Genomic DNA, 18,055 nt, shown 5'->3' on the forward strand with positions numbered 1-18,055 from the left:
ATGTAATTGCTGAGTAAGGATAAGTAAGTTGTTATTAATTTGAGTAAGTGCAAATAAAAGTAAGTTGTAAGAGGAAATCTTATTCTTTAACATATACATTGCCTAGTAAAGGTCTAGTTTATAGGTTTTTGAACTATGCATAATTTCCTGTAATGCCATTCTATTTGATTCACATCAATAGAGTTTTCTTGAATAATTTTAATCAATTTTTATTAACCTTCGGTTACTCACGCTGTTGTATTTTGTACACGTGTAGGTTTTTCAACGCCATATGGTTATAAAGTTACAAATCGTTATTTAACTAACGAATATTCTTCAATAAACTTATTCTGAGCGAAATGTCATAATTATTCAATGCATTAATAATTTAAATTGTTTGAAAAATAGATCAGCATAAACCGCCATCACAGAAACGAAACAATCAGCATGCGAGGTGTACCGCAATTGACCCCAAGTGGAATTTTTTCTCGTTTCTTCATATGGAAAAATGGTATCTGTATGCAGCAAAACTAGCCAATGTAAAATGTTTAAAATGTATCCGTCTACTGGTAGTCGAGTAATTCGTAGTCAAAATTAAGGTATTTTTTATAATCAAAGTTCTACAGTTCCTAAACAAGCAAACATAGAGGTATACTATATTCAGCAAAGTTGTGTATTTTTATCATTTGTACAATTTTGTAATACAAGAAAAAGTCATACAACAATTACAAAAAGAGCAAAAATATAAAAACTGAGTTTACAAATTAATATACAATAAATAAGATTTTTCTATCTGAGCTGTAGAGATGGAAGGTTACTGTCTCTAGCAAAATTTCTTGTAATAATATGGTCTATAACTTTGCAGAGCACATCAATGTGTTATATTGACACTGAAGAAAAATATTTTTTTTTATTTCACTTTTAAAGGGATTAGTCAAAATTTAGATTCCACCAGACGATAGAACTTTTAATTTCAAGAAACTATTCTAAAGGTTTGATAAACCTAAAGCCAATTTTTTCCAGTCAAACCTCTAGTGCGCACGTTTTCTTTGGTTTTGGGCTATTGTGCGCGCGAGTAACTGTGTTGCAAAAGTTGGCGCGAGTGTTCGAGGGTTAATATCTTTTGACCGGTTCAACCAATTCTTATGAAATTTTGCATATATATTCGTAGTGTCAAAACCTCTCGTTTGATATTAAAATAATTGAAATTAGGTAAATTATCTTGGTTAAAATCATTATAAATTATTGTTAATTTTGGTGTGGTGTATACGGTTGCTCATAACTTTCAAATTAAACGTCCAATCAAAAAACCATTCAATAGTGATCTATTAGCATATATTATCTTTCAAATGAGACTAAAAGCGCATAAATCGGTCTGGCCATCTCTAAGAAACAGGCGATAATTATTACCTTGTCAAAACAGGTTTTTTAAGCATAACTTTTAAACTACTTGTTTGTTTTCAATTAAAAATTTCTGAATAATTTAGCTTTAATAAGGGCTTTCATTTGATACTAAGATCGTTGAAATCGGTCATGTAGTTCTAGAGAAACCCGTGTCACGTATTTTTCACATTTTTGTTTATAACTTTTAAACGAAACGTCGTGTCACGAAGCAACTCAATAGTGATCTACTAGACAATAATACCTTTCAAACAAAAGTAATAGCGAACGATTCGGTTCAGCCATCTCTGAGAAACAGGCGATAGAAAAAATCATTACATACATACACACACACACACACACACACAGACATTGCTCAAATCGTCGAACCCTATCGATTGGTATATGTGACTTGGCCCTCCGGGCCGCAGATCAATTTCGTGTTTTTCGACCAATTTTTAAACCTTTGTTATAGTATAACAAAGGTAAAAACTAGCTGCAATCGCTTACGCGTATCCGCTCTTGATGATGGTTTGGAAAACACACTATTATGATCACGTTTACTTATTCTAGAAACTAAACAGCTGTGAATATGCTATCACAGAACAATTCTACTTCTTTTTATCACGCAAGAACACAAAAATTGCCCTCTGATATGAAAATATAAATCAATTTTCATTCATTAGCCATTAGCAGCATTTTGTTTTTAATTGCATGCTGCAATTGTGCGTTATTTACACTACTACCAATATATGTGCTGACATATCTGCTATTTGAGTGACAACTGGCGCTACTGTATATGAACGATTCAATGATAAACTAGCGCCAGCAGGCAAACTGTTGTCACTGCAAAACTAATTCTCTTCAATGAACCCGGAATGTAGGCAATAGCGAGAAGTTATCCATCGGTCTCTCTTTTCTTGTCGTTTTTGATCTGTTTTTGAAAAGCATTTAATTGCTGTGCTAGCTATTTCGGCATGTCGGATTTAAAATACACAGACACCACTATAGAAAATGGGCTCAATTTAGCCGCAGCGACTTCATCATTTCTCGCGACTATAACTCAAATTTAGTAGCGTTTTATGAAGACCAAAATACACGCCGATATTCAGTAAATATTATTCTATCAACTGGTATAAAAATCTTGTCTCGAATAAATATAGTTTCAACGTAGTTCCTGAATATTGTTCAGGCTACCGCTTAATGGGCTGGAAATACCCACCCGTACCCTAAGTTAACCTCTTGATCAGATGATTCTAACAAAAATATTAGGAATTGTAGCTCCAGTAGATATTTGTATCAAAGTTTGTTACAAAATTTTAGGCTTGATGTTTCGGCTATGCAGCCTGTAGTTAGCAGCTAAAACGATGTCTTGCTTCAGTCTTCGACGTTTTGGGTGTTTTATTCCAGTTTTTTCAAGGAAAAGAGCCTGTATGTTTAGAATATACGATCGTCTGATGAATTGGAAGACGATCAACGAAAGGTTAACCGCTTCTTTAATTACGCCATCATGGACACGGCTAGCAAAGAGTGAACATTTGCAAATCTACTACCTCTGTACATGCTTCTATCCTTTACTTCTATCCTATACATACTGGTTCTTTTGGCAGTTTCACTGAACGGTATAGTTTCTTTTCTACAAGTTTTCTGTACGGAAGATATCAGTGGATCGGAATAACGGGTGACAACTAAAATTTTGGATTTTTTTTAGGCCCCTATACTCAACAACAAACGAGCTCAGAGAGAAATGAGAGTATGTATGTGTTAGCTCGCTCTCTCCTCTTTTTGTTAATATTTTTTGTTTTGTTTATGCTTGTCCAGTTTTGCTAAAAATGGCGTCGAAACAAGAAGCATTTCGGGAGCGCGTTGTACACTTCTACGAACTGCCACAGAAATCTCGACAAAAAGTAGGGTAAAGAACTAGTTTTAAGCAGTCTAAGCGGTTCACTGATTGGTTTACCTTATTACAAGCGATGGGTTGACTAAGTGGGGGATATCAGCATACCAATCTTCTTGCTATCTTTAGTTCTTCAAGCTGTTACCATTGGAAGACACTATTGTTGAGCTAAACTTTTGATTTTTCGCTTTAAAAGTTGGCGCGGCGGAACCAATTTTGAACACACCGAACCCATTTTCACCCGCAAGGTGCTATTTTAAGCAATCCTGAAATCTGAATCCTGAATTTTTTTACGTCCCGTTAAAAAATCCCTCTAACTTTTCCCCCTATTCAGTAAGTTCGCGTTCCTATCCGCGACCTACTAATCGGCATCTGATGCGTAATCGGCATAGCGTATCGGCATAGATGCGTAAAATGCCATCTGTCTAAATTGTTTAGCGGGGCATACACTCACCGCACCGTTCGGCAAAAGGTATTCGTCGTCTCTTTTATTCTCTGGTGTTCTTATGGGAAACTGCGAGTTTGACGTCTCACTCGCTGTTCATAAGGATGGTGGGAGAACAAAAGAGGTAAACATATAGCAGTACAAACGATCAGAACAGTGTTGTCAAAGCAAATAACATTGAAACACATCGTTGCTTTATTAAATCACTGAGAAAATCTTCGAAAATTATTGAAAAAGCTGTCTTTTGTGTTGTTTTTAATAAAGAAAAATTAATTATGAACATACATTTCTCTTGAAAGTATTGAACCACGTTTTCACCATAGGAGGTTTCAGGCAATTTCAAACTTAAAATTCTTATTTCCAGAACCGAAACAGTGTCTTGACAACACGATAGTTCATCAGTTGTGCTGCAGCTGCTGCTAGTGGCGATTGCTGAAGAGCAGCTGAAAAATGTACGTTTTTGGACAACAATTTTTAATTCATCATATTTCTTGTCGGAAACCCAGTAAATTGTGTTTCTGTGAATCAAATGTATGGTTAAGTGATTTGTGAAGATGATCCTATCAAAAGATTTTGAAAATATGGATAAAAAAGTGCATTTTCGGATCACTTATGTTCAACTGATTAAAATAGGTAACACTGCTTAACTCGTTCCTTACCCTATACGGTACAACATTTAAAAAGCAAATATGTCGCGGCTTCGACTGTTTACCATATCCTAAGATGCCCAACAACTATTCGAAAGCAAGGTAGTGGAAGACCAGCCAAAATTATGGACGCAAAAGGATATCGTTCCCTTTCTCGTTTCTTCAACAACAAGCCCTCTGGTTTGGCTATCAATTAAGATGCACCAGACGAATATTTGAAGAAAATTTTGATCCCGTTTCTACAAAAACATCACGCAGATGGACAATAGGTGTTTTGGCCGAATAGAACATCATCGCATTACGTCAAAAAACACTCGTTCCTGAATACCCACTCGATCCCATTTGTACCCCAAAACCGCGACCCGACAAATCTGTCTCAGTGCGCCTAATCGAAGATTTTTTCGGGATTTTGAGTTCATTGGTGTACAAAAATAACTGGAGAGCTACGAATTGCAAACGGTTGATTGGTAGATTCAAGAGATGCATTCGCAAAGTTGACATGACGGCCATACAACGCTCCTGTTCCGGAAGCTTCGCCGAATAGCCGATTACGGACCGTTTTCAAATGTACACTAATTTTTTTTCAACAATGAATCATGTATCTTTAATTTAGGTAAATCAGATCTTCTTCATGTATCTCTGTCTTTTTTTGACAGCTTGAGAAAAAAATTCCAAAATTTTAGTTGTCACTCGTTATACCATAAATCTGTTGAAAATATCTTGATTTGTGACTTCTCTAATGAAAATGGCAAAGACATTACAAAACTTCAAAGTATACATCCACGTGGCACATGGGATGTGCGAAATGGTGACGTTGGCCGTAATATTCAGTTTTAGTTAGGAACATTTTTAGAGCAAGCTTTTTTTTCAATGCTTTTTATCAATAGTTAAATTACCCAGTTGCATTTCATATACTTTGCTACGCATGGTAAAGTTTTACTCTTTTGAGAGCTAACTCAAAATTTTGGAAAAATAGTTTTTGCCATGAATAATTTAAGAAGTGGTTTAGCAAAGTAGGTTAAAAGTTTTTACAACGGCAAATCAATATGCTTAAAGACGATGCAACATGCACATTATGAATTATCTTAAGTATGCTCGGTAGTTTTGATTGATTAAACAGAATGAAACGAATTATTAACTAATACAATCAACAATTTCTTCGAAAAGTGTAAACTAAAAGAAACATTTATGAGAATTTAAATTAAATATACACTAGAGCTTTAAAAAAAAGGTGCTTTGTGATATTAATGGTTCAAATGTATATTCACTAATTAGGGGAGTGTCGTCGTGGTTGGGCCACGTTTTGGAGTTCGCCCATAACTTTCGTTTCAAAAGGAATTTTGAAAATCTAAATACATCGTTGCAAAGGTCTAAGAATAAGATATATTTTCGGAAAGTTTTGAACTGATTGCTTGAAAAATAAAAAAGTTATAGGCATTTACGTGAAAACAAAAAATGTTGTCATAGTCGGGCCATGTTGTACAGGTTGGGGCACCGCAGAAAATCTAAGCCATACGTATTGAAATTCTATATAGAGGCATGAAAAGTATGAATTCCGTGAACAACGGCTCATATAGGTACAAATACCCTGTTTTAATAGCATTTTTGCGAAATTTTGGCGATCTTGTAAAATCAATATTGCTACAATCGCCTTTTCCGAAGTGTACAACTACAATGAAAAAAACAACAAAAATCTAGGTTTTTATCGTATTAATTTTACTTTATTTCATCACATTTTTCGTGACTGACATTCTCTAGCAATTATTGCGCTTCTGCGCTTAAAATAATGGTGGCCCAACCATGACTACTCAAGTGGCCCGACCTCTACAAATAGCGCTTTTCTAGTAATTCACCTTAGCCTTCCCAAACACCTTACTGGAGGGGATTTTTCTATAGTCATCGTGTGCAGCACAACGCACTTCATACATTTTCAAAATTTATCTCGATAATTGCCTTTCATGAATTATTTCTGGAAGAAAAGTTCACTGCGCCTGGAAAACTTTTTTTGTAAGATTTAGTCACTGAATTCAGTACGGGTGTTTTGAATACACGATTGAAACTCACCATATTGTGAAAATTTAGCTATGACAGTAAGAAGTTTTACAATGGTTGTATCATAGATATCATGAGTTACTAAAACTGTAAAATCTTGATGGCCCGATCATAACAGTGGCCCAACGATAACGACAATACCCTATCTATTAGATAAATCGACTACCTCAAACCTTTGTAGGGGAATGAGGTGGGCTCCATCATCATCATCATCATCATATTAATTTGAAAAATAATTTCTTATGAATAATTAGTCACAAGGATACAAATCTGACAAAAAATATAAATAATACACGATTCTGCTCGCGGGCTGATATAGCCATCCAGTAAAAGAATGTTCATTGTACCTTGTAGATTTTCTTAATTTTGTGCCCTGTGTTAATTAACTACCAAACGTGATACGAATGAAAAAAGTGAAGAAGTACTAGCATCAAACTGGCACGATAAACCAGAATAAATGCCTAAAACTGATTCAGGAATAAAAAATCGTTAATTGGTTAATTGCTTAATTGGTCTTTTCAAGAGTACCTTCGTTGTAATATACATTAATAGAGTAGGGCGGGGCATAAGTGCGATGTTTGAAGTTGTCATCAATTTTCGTGAGATATAAAGAAGGAAAACAACATAATTTATTTTATAGTGATGCAGTAACTCAATGTCTTTACATTCAACTATAAATCATCTACGGTAATAATGTTTTGCAAAATAAATTCTTCTTTCTTCTGATCTAGTGCCGATTCACACTTTTACCCCACTAGCGGGGCAAAAGTGCGAAGCTCGAATCCATGAAATTAGCACAACAATAGCTAACAAAACCATTATATCTCCAATCTACGTTATGTTTCGGTAAGAAATATTCTCAATTTGCACCTTTCCTAATTTGAGCTGGTGTATTGCAGCCTCCATCAGATCGAAACTTTTCCAAACGTTTGTTTTTTGTTTCATCAGCGGAAAAACATTGTTTTCCTTCGGCCAACATCTGTAGAGCACACAGTTTTCTACAGATCTTCTATTTCTAGTATCTGTAATATAGTGCCCAAAGCTGTATATAATTAGCTATACATTTTTGCCTCGTCCATGAATCGCACTTTTGCCCCGTCCGTGAATTGCACTTTTACCCCGCTAAGCCGGGGTTAGATTAAATTACGGAAAAGCGAAACATATTTTGTAAATTCTTTTCACCGTTTTTTCAAAACAGATATGTGAGTGATGTAAAACGCTGCTACAATTTTTCAACAAGTAATATCCTCTTGTTGATATCGTATTTGCCGAATAACGAAAAATTACATCAAAACCGCCCTAAAATAACATTTGCACATAACTCAGCAACTATGCTTCGTAAGCAACCAAAGTCTACGTTAGATTCAAGCTGTCAAAGTAGTCACCCATCCATGCCAATGTAGTAAATTTACTCGGAATCTTCACCGAAAAATCATTGAATCGCACTTTTATCCGCATCGCACTTTTACCCCTCCTTACTCTATTATATTCTGTCTGCTACCTACGTGTTCCTGTTGAAGGTAATGTGTGGTTGGGCACTTCTTCGACACGGTTTACTTTCAGGACATCAACTTCGTCTAGGTACACTAGCAAAAGTGTGTTTGCAGTTGTTTGGTTGAAAAATTGAAATTAAAAAATTTAGCTTTTCAATCAATTTCGACTATTTAACAATTGAGTAATGATTAAAATAGTGACATAATAAAATTGCAGAACATTTTTTCTATCCAAACTGAAGTTTGATTCCAAAGCGCTTCCTGAATCGACAATTTGCAAGCTACAAGACGTTGTTTTTCATCTGGTTTCGTAGCCTGATAGCACGTCACCTGCAGTCTGTAGGCGATATGTGCAAACACTCCATAAACCTAGAAAAATCTTTATTAACTCACAATAAGGACTTACACCGGGCCATATTTGCTGTATATCGAACAAAAACAATTAATATACACTAACACAAACTTTCGCAAACTAACAGCCAATCAACGCTTTGTTTACGAAAACGCACAACATTTCATTGGTTTTTCTGCCATCTCTTTTGTAGCTTGTAACAAAACCTAGCACCAGCCTTTCATCCAAGCTTAGTTTTCACGTAATCTATGCAGTGATTCTTCTTACTTTCTACTCCTGAATTATATTTTTCCACCCACACTTCGAATAAAGCTGATAGGTTATAATACATATTGACGATCACTATTTCTTCGTAAAAAAACAAGTTCGACTAAAGCATTGACAGGTTTTGTATCGGGTTACTAAGCAACCGTTGAAAATTTTGTTGATTAATCGAAAGCATTACAAATGTGTGTTTCCATAGTCCCAGGCTTCAAAAAACGAGTTTCTTCATAACTTTTTTCAAATGTTTCGCAATGTTCCACCCTAAGTTGTATATGGTGGATTACAGTATAAGTTGATTCACTAAAAATAAATGATATTAGCTTCTCATAGCTGTTTTCCTCGAGATACAGCCCCTGGTTACGTGGAAAAATATAAAAACCGGTGATAGCTCTGCTATTTTCGACAAAAAGGAGCAATTTAATTAGGTTACTAATTTCTTAGAAGATTGAAAAGGCGTGCGAAGCGTGCTTATTTAAAGAATTAGATCGAAAAAACTGTTTGTCACTAAGAGTGTGTAACTTCTTTCATGTAAGAGATGGATATATTCTGTTTTCAACGAAGTTTCTTAAATTAGTTTGTCTACAAATTTTCTGTCGATTGCAATCATTTCTTACTTGAAATTGAGATTTTTTTTTGTATCTGCTTAGTGACCCCCTAATGTTCAAATATTTTTTCAATACTAGAAAGGGGTTTTACGTGACTTTTGGAATTTACGCAATTATCGGAATTTACGCGGGTGTGCTGTAAAGTCTAATTTTACGTGTAGTTTTGAAAATCACAAGATTTTTTTACGCGAACTTTGGAATTTATGCGGTTTGTTACGCGATTTTCGGAATTTACGCGGCTGTGGTTAACGCTGAATGTAACGTTCGCGTAAAAAGCGACTTAATCGTATAAGAAAGTGAGTTCCGTTGGCCGAATACAAGAAATCGTAGGGGCAAGTCTTGTTCTACTCTGGCATAGGAGCTGAAAATGCTACTCGAGAGATAGACGAGTTGGATTTCTACCGAATTCGGGGCACATGCGACCTTGATGAAGTTGGATCCGATAAACGAAAGAATGAATATGGCCAGATTTAGAACACGGGTAAGACACCTTACTGAAATTTAGTACTATGCACCAACAGATGCTGCGAGAGTGTTTCTGCAGCCAGCTGAACAATCTAATTGAGAGTATTTGGGCGACTTTAGTGCAAGGATTGGCTCAAACAATGCGACCTTGTCTAGGAGAGATGAGCGAAACCCGGAACCTATTTGCAGAGTTTGGTGGTAATAACTATGGCCTAATACCGACGAGCGCAGAATGAGTTGTCCTCAGAAGGAAAAGAGCAACCGATGCGCGCTAATTCTATGAGAAAGAAAAATAAATCACAATCGAAGGTGAGGTTGTCAACAGATGAAAGCAATCAGACTGAAAGCAGAGCCTACCAGGATTGAGCTAAAAATAAATGCGTCTAAGACGAAATACATGAAACGTTAGGTGACAAACGCGCAATTCCCATTAACGGTGACGAACTGGAAGATATAGAAGAGTTCGTGTATTTAAGATCGCTGGTAGCCGTGGCAAACGACTAGTAAGCAGATGCAGTGGCGGATTGAAGTTGAAAATTGGGCTTACCTTACCCTTCACAAAACACTGCAATCAAGAAGCATACGCCGCGATGTGAAGCTGATATTGTACAAACCCCTTATTGACCCGGTAGTTCTTTATGGGCTTGAAACTGTGAAGCTGCTCACACGAAGAACATACGCGCCCCTGCCGTGTTCGAGTGGAATGTGCTGCGCACAATATTTGGTGCAACTGAAAGCGAAGAGTGGCGGAGATATATGAATCACGAGTAACAGGCACCAGGGACCGAAACGGTTACACTTTTTACATGGCATACAATGCCATGTCAGACTTTTAACCAATACCATCGCTCTGTACTGTTTGTGTATCGACAGTGCCTATCTCTTGTAAGTGTCGAGACTAGCCGGAAGACGTACATGATAATAAGCAAACATTTTCGTACGTCAGCTGACCATTCATACGAAATGTCGTGTAGAAAAGGCATGCATTTGTCGCTTTTTGTGCTTACAGTTGTAGTTAGTATGAAGAATAAGTATGAAGAAGTGATAGAGAATAAGGTGTATTAGGGACCTTCTTATTTAAAACCATGTTGTTTGTGGGAAAGCTGTATGTTTACGTGCGCAACAGCAAAAGAGAATACAATAAAGTGCCTCGAAGAGTGGTGACATTTTTCTCCCCGATACTGGAAAGTGTACGACACGTAGAATAAAAGATTTTTTCGTTGTTCTTGCATTTCTTTTCGTTGTTTGTGTACCAGTAACATGTCGCAACACTGGTAGGAAGAAAAAATGGCAAATGTCTTCAAATTGTTGTCACCAACCAGTACATTTTACGTCCCTGTCAGGCACTGCTTGGAGAGAATCCTGTTGTACATCTGGTAAAAGTCGCTAAGCTATGGTGGGTTGGGCACGTTGTAAGGATGCCGGATGACAATGTGACAAAAACGGTTCTCTTCAATAACCTCACCAGAACCAGGAACAAGGGGTTCAATGTGCAAGATGCCTCGATTGAGTCGAAAGTGATTTACAGCTCGAGCAATTGGCGACGAGTGGCCCAAGATCGAGTTGCATCAAGACGACTGCTTGAAACCGCACTACCGGCTCTATGCTGCTGCACACACACCGATAAATCCTTCAATGTTGCCACACATATTTTCGGCGATTTCAGGATAGATACAGTCGTACGGAAAGAGCTATGGCAGATAATGCAAGACAATGAATTTCCAGATCAACTGAGGCGGAATATGAAAACTTTTCTAGAATGAGTGATGTGCCACGTACTCGTTTCAGGGACATTTCCAAATTCTTTCGGATCACGCAGAGAATTACGGCAAGAAGATGGACTTCGACTTTATTACCAGAAACTTTGGCATGAAGGATATTTACGCCAAAATAAAACAACACGAGTAAGGAGATTCAACGACGCTCACAAGCTGAAAATCGGGCCTTCTTTACCCTCCGTAAGATATTTTGATCAAGAAGCATATACCGCCACAGGAAGCTGGCGATGTGCAAAACGTTAATTGGACCGGCAGTACTGTTGCGGTCTATTTTTGGCGGAGAACAAACTGAAAGCGGAGAGAGGCGTCAGTGCATGAACAACGAACTGCAAGCACTCCATAGAGACATATCGTTATGCACCTGAGGAAAAAAGGGTGGATATGGTAGACCAACTGCAACGCGAGAGTGCCAGACGCCAGTGCGACGAAATCTGTTATCTTGAAGGATCTCTGCGGAATCTTTATAGCAATTGGAATATTTGGAGGAAATTTGGAACATCTAGAGGGGCCCAACATGATAGACGGGTGGGCCAGATCGAAGGAAACTTACGAGTCTCGACCGGAGTGGAGACCGACTCTTGAAACGGCACGAACCACTCCGGCTCTAAGCTTTTGATGGTCGTCGCAAAACAAAACAATATAAGTATATAGCAATCAGCAGGAGCACAGACTTGAGAGGGACGAGACTGTTGAAATTCAGAAGATAATTAGTTCAAAATTAGTTCAAAGTTGAATGGAGACGACTTCTTGATGCAGCACGAGTAAAAAAGTGCTGAGTCTTTAAGTTTGATTTCGAATCGAACTTTAAATCGAAATTTAGACCTATCTACAGTTGGTTTTCTAACTGAATGACGAATAATTATGGTTGGTTAGAATTGACTGAAACTCACCGGAATATCCGATCGTAAGCACCTCAACCGGCAGCGATCCACGCCGCCGGGACAGCAGATTATCCGTATCGGTACGTCGCTTGAACCGCTGCCAGGCGGACGACGTTTGCGAGCTGCTACCTTCGGGTGCTGCATCTTCCGACAGGATGGGACTGAGAATTTCCGCTCCACCGGACGAACGCCGCCGAAGGGCCTTCTTTGCACTGCGCCGCTTGATGCTAAAGCTACTACGGATCACAACACTGTTGGAGCCTTCGCAGGGAACCGACCCGCGTCGCTGCATATTGTAGACCGGTCCGATGTTGTTCGGTAACGATGGTGGTTCCGGTTGGGTACCGTTAGTTTGGTCTTTTGTATCTGTTAGAAGGAAAACCCTCGTTTAAAATGATTGTTTGAAAAAATTTTGAAAGAAGTATCTTACGCATGGTGGTGATAAATTCGGCCGGCGTTGAACCTCGCCGCAGATCACAGCCTTTAATAATGAATGGGACGTTGAGCTCCGGATCGGTTGACTTCGGTGGTAACGCGACGGTGACTGGCGCTGAGCCGCGCCTTCTGCTTAGAGTTCGTTTTAGTATCGACGGGTCGAGATTCTCTTTCTGGCCGAGAGAGAGCTTCGGAATTTTGGCCTTATCTACGGAACTGGACGAATCAGTTTCCCGCTTGCTACTTTCCTTCTTCTTAGCCACTAATACACCACGAGATTCACTGTTTCCATCAGGGTGGGTATTGGAAGAGCTGCTGCTGGAGTTCGATTCAAGCAGTGCCTCCGGACAAGCGCCGAGCTCTGCTTGTGAAGACATGTAACGGGTGCGTATGTACGGTTGCAACGGTGGGAAGGTTTGCTGTCTGATAAGATGCTTGGAAGTTCCAACGGTGAGGAGATTTGCGGTATTGCCTACACTAACAGCACCGTGAAGCACAAGATTCAGTCGATCACCGCAAACACCGTCAGTCATTGAAGCGATGCTGCAGTCTGGAAGCAGATTCTCAGCGCTCAACGGACGTTCACGGTCTGCCGTACTACCGGTGGATGACCCACGGGCTCCCCGATGCAGACTGTCACTATCCGATGAGAATATAGAGAGCGAGTCGTTGTCAAATTTGTGCTCATCGCTCTCCTGAATCGATTCCGGTGGGTGATTTGAACCGCGGTGGTCTCGTGCAGGAAGCACAATTTTCGGTATACTATGTACTGGCACTGAGAAACGACGTTCGTTACGAGCACCACAAAAGCCGGGAATTTGCAGCGATCCACGGCGTTCAAACTTACTGATATTTGGGATTAACACTTCGGAACTGTCCGATAGATCCAGCACCGGTTCATCCTGATCATCACTTTCGTCCGCAACTTCTTCCTCCAACAGTTCCGCATCTGATATCTCAGTTCGGGTTTCTTCGTTGATTTCTGCCTGCAGTTTGCTTTCCCACTGGGTTTGGTTGAATTTTAGATGATACATCATGCTATGGGAAAGATCCGTCTTGAGAAAGCGATGCCATTCGTCCATCAAGGGGGTCACAACAAATTTGAAAAATCCGGTCTGGATTTTGGGCACCGAAGTTGAATGACGATCACAAAGAGAAGTCACGGGCAAATTGAGCTGTCTTTCATAGTCACCCTGGCGGAAGAACTCCTCGCATACCTTCATACTCCACTTTTTACTTATATCCCATGGCCGGCAGGGATTCGAAATATCTGCACATTTGAGTGCAATCTGTAAAATGAAGTGTCTATGTTCCTTATCACGCATATCGAGACTGTCTCTGCTGAGATACTCCCGGAATTTGGCAATGAATTCCTGTTGCCTGGTTATGTCAGTCGCCAGGATTAGAGAGCTGATTTGCTTTTCCAGTTCCGGTCGAATGCCCTGTATCTGCTCGGCTACGCCGCTCTCCAGCAAGCAGCCAACTGCCGATCGCCAATGATGATTCTCTAGCACCGATGTGTTCTCGTACAACGCCGCCAAGTGGTTCGAAGTCGCTATCAAAAACGGCTGATTTACACCAGGGTGGTCCAGGTCGTGGGTCACGGCACCGATCAACGACGCCATGATTTCCAGCGGACTCAGATTCTCCAGGATGCGTCTCTCTTGCAAGAAACAGTGCATTGCTTGTGTTACGTCAGTCGCGTGAATTGAATTGTGATACGGGTTCGTACTATGGTAACCTTCTTCGATTAAACTAAACAATTTCCATAATCTAACTACGTCTAGATTGAAGTGGTCCAAAAGGCCGTACCAATGGAACAAATGAACACATAAGACAGGCAGTGAACGTCCTATTATTAGAAGAGAGTGAAGATGGAAATTTAGTTCGAATTTAATTGTACAACTTTGCAGCGATAACTTACCACCAGTGACCGTTTCCAGAGTGAAAGCATTGAAGCGCCAATTTCCAACCCGATCCAGAATGCACTGCACCTGGCCATGTAGGATGTCATCAAGAATAGCTTGATCCAGCACAAGACTGCGAGTGTTGAGCTTCTTTCTGCGCCGCTTGTGCATCGTCAAAAAGCGCCCGGTGCAAGCATGCCGTCGTCGCGGGTTTTCCGAATACTCATCAGCGATTAGAGCCTCGAAAAGTGGTCTATCCTGGTCGGACATTCGACGTGCCGGCTGGTAGGGTATCGTCGTTACCGTGGCCGCTGTTGTTGTCATCGTAATCGTTGATGGTATCGTATTGGATGTCGTAGCTGAAATAAAATAGAATCAAACAAAATAATTTAATGAAGCACGCGGTACACTAAGTTGCGTAAGATGTGACTGGTAGATTACCGGAGAGTATGAAATCTTGTTAACGAGCCAGTTGAGCATTAAGGAAAAATAATGGTTTTGCGGAGATTCTCCTAGCCAGCGAGCGTGACAAATCCCGTATTGTAGCTAGAAGTCAAAAGTAATAAAAATTTATCACGCTATCGCACGCAATGCAAGACCAACACTGGCTGTGGCTTTCCATCAGCTAAACCGAACAAACGGAAAGCTATCCCGAGTTCGAGCTGATAAATAAAAGTGCCAAACCAGACGACAGAAGTGTGGGGTCAACGTAATCTGGTTAGGCCCCCTCCAGTGTGTGTGTTCAGTGCTTTGTGGCGGGAGCCTTCGGAACTGAAATTTTATCCTCTCGATGATTTTTTAACGAAAATACTGCTCTACCACTTTGCTCTCAGTCCGCTCGCTCGAGCATCGCCAGCCGCCGGTGAACCAAACGTTTCGTAATCCCCGGAAATTGGATTCCGAAAAGAAGCGAATGATGTTTGCACGGTGGGTGAGATGGTGCGCTTTTACGGTGAGTTGTGTGCGTGCGTGTTTGGTGGTGAATTAGAACAAACCATTTTCTGAAGGAGAACGTGATCTCGTAATCTCCGAGTAGTTTCGGTCAGTAGATTTCGGTTGGCAGAATTTAATGCAATTTGAAAAGCTTAGTTAGTTTTTGCGGGTTTACGAGATTTAACTTAACCATGCGAGACAAGCAAGCATTAGTTTGGTTTATTCCGGTATTTAACGGAAGCTCCACAAACAACAAGTAGATACGTCTGGTAGATGAATAGTAAAAAAAGTATATGGTAAGGAAAATCATGCACAACGTTGCGACAATAAAAGTAGGCCAATTTTCGATAATAATCTGTTAGACTAAGCTGTTAGTATAAGACAACAATAGTTTATTAGGAAGGTATCTAAATTCTAAACATTCTTCAGGTATCTAAACATTTTTCATGGACATGGACATGGTATCTAAAGGACATTTTTCTTGGACATGGACCACAATTATAATTCATTTTTAACAATTTACTAACTGACGCGACAAACTTTGTACTGCCAAAAAATTGAATCATATCTTGATTACATAAAATACATTCTACATTTGACGATCAGGTAGTGTCATATCTATTTTAATCAATTATTATACTGTTTAAACTCAGGCTCTGTACGCTCTGTTTGCTTCGATTGAAAAAATGGTGTGTTGGGGCACTTGCAGAGTTAGTTGTTATCTACAATATTGTTCAAGTAGTCATTGCTGTGTTTTTAGTATTTATGGTTAAAAGAGCTCTTTTTGCTACCAACAGCATTGCAGCCTTTTAGTACAACTTGTAAATACAAGAGATAAAGCTATAATTCCTTCAGCAATATTGTAGATAATAGCTAACTCCATAATTGATCTTTGGACTTTTTCAAGACCTGCTTGGCTGAAATGTTGTAATCAACAGAGCAAAATCGAAGCAAAAAGAGCGTTCCTAGCAAGCCTCCTTAATCCATTTGTAAAGATGCATCGGATTTTTAATTACATACTCGACGTAGGAAGTTATCAGATTGTCTTGGTTTGTTAAAACAATGTTTAGTATACGAAATGAAAGAATTTTATTGCTGAAGCTTTGGGATGTTATAGGCTTTACGGTAAATTGAACCGACAACACATTATATAATGTTTATTGTTTCTAATCTTGGTAATTCATGAAATTGGTTAATAGTAAGGATGAAGATTTACGTTTATTAACACGTCACGCTACGTTTATTAACACGTGTTTGGCTACCCCGCAAGGACCATGACAGTGACGCTCATTGGTATTTAATGTGCTCTCGGCTGCTTTGCATCGATAATAAACCGTAATAACCTAAAACCATTTTGTATGCGGTGGTTGACGCTTGACGGTAAAAGTAAAATATCAACTTTTCACTATTTTCCAGGTTGCTTTGATGATTTTTTGTTTACGGGCTAAAAGAAAGCTAGAATATGGTAATTTTTTTGTGCTGAATTCTCATATTTTTCATAATAGCAAAAATAGTCAATGTGGTAGTAATGTTAGAATGATGGCATGATAGATTTGACACAATCTTGAGTTTTGCAGTCTTCCCAAGTAACAATTCTAAAACCGTCTGGTTTTATTTGAATTTTATAAGGGTTTTATTGCAGTATTAGTCATTACCTCTCCTTTTATCATGGTCTAATGCAATACCAAGATGATATAAGTCAAAAGCTACTTATAGCTAGCTTTAAACCCACAATAAAACTGGTAATAAATCAAATTTGTTGTGATTGCTACCACGATAAAACTAGTTGGTTGCGCCACATCTCTTATAAACTTACCACACGCGAGGCGTAGTACACTCAAGTCTTTTTTTACACGGTTTGTTTTTGTCGATTACTCGAAAACGGTGCAGCTAAGGAGCTATTTACAATCTACGTGAGGAATGTCGAGCTACTCCCAAATGTATTGAGAAATAAATGGCGCACCAATGAAAATTGATCTTATTACGGTTGTTTGACAAACCGCAATACATCTGCTATTTTAATTAAGCTATTAAACGGTAACATCCTGACTAGTCAGATTTATTGCTGGTATTATGAAGAATATTAAAGTTTAACAGCAAAATTATTGTTTTTATGCGAGGCCATATTGCCATGTTCTAGTATTTTGTTTTAGCGCGTAAACCAAAATTCATCGATACACGCGCCTATCTACCAGAGTTTTCATTTCTCCATTTCCACATTTTGCATGCTTCTTCAAGAAAGACCAACAAATATTTTAAAATAAGAAAAAAATTGCAAATTGTTCATAAAAATGCACTATTTAACTATTGAAAAACAATCGAGAAGAGGTATGGTATACCAATTTTGAAAGTTTGTGGAATTGTGAACATATCCCGTAGAAAGTCGTAGTAGTTTTGATATTACACACTATGTTTACAAGCTGGATGATGGACGACGAGTGCGACAAAATTCCCACCGAATACACAAAAACTCATGAACAGCATTCAAAATGACTAAAGGCAGTTGCAATGAGCAAGATATACCATACTAAATACTAATCCT

The 18,055-nt window shown here is 38.8% G+C and overlaps 1 protein-coding gene across 1 annotated transcript in view; it reads right to left on the bottom strand.

Annotated features, from left to right (window-relative positions):
- Positions 1-18,055, bottom strand: part of LOC128733585 (uncharacterized) — a 341,316-nt gene that overhangs the window by 14,939 nt on the left and 308,322 nt on the right. Inside the window, exons 4-6 of the mRNA XM_053827271.1 lie at positions 14,598-14,939; positions 12,669-14,525; positions 12,248-12,604 (exon numbers count right to left, since the gene is read on the bottom strand). Coding sequence (XP_053683246.1) covers positions 12,248-12,604; positions 12,669-14,525; positions 14,598-14,939 — 2,556 coding nt within the window. The remainder of the gene's footprint in view (positions 1-12,247; positions 12,605-12,668; positions 14,526-14,597; positions 14,940-18,055) is intronic.

This window comes from Sabethes cyaneus, chromosome 2, assembly GCF_943734655.1.
Source record: "Sabethes cyaneus chromosome 2, idSabCyanKW18_F2, whole genome shotgun sequence".
Classification (NCBI taxonomy): domain Eukaryota; kingdom Metazoa; phylum Arthropoda; class Insecta; order Diptera; family Culicidae; genus Sabethes; species Sabethes cyaneus.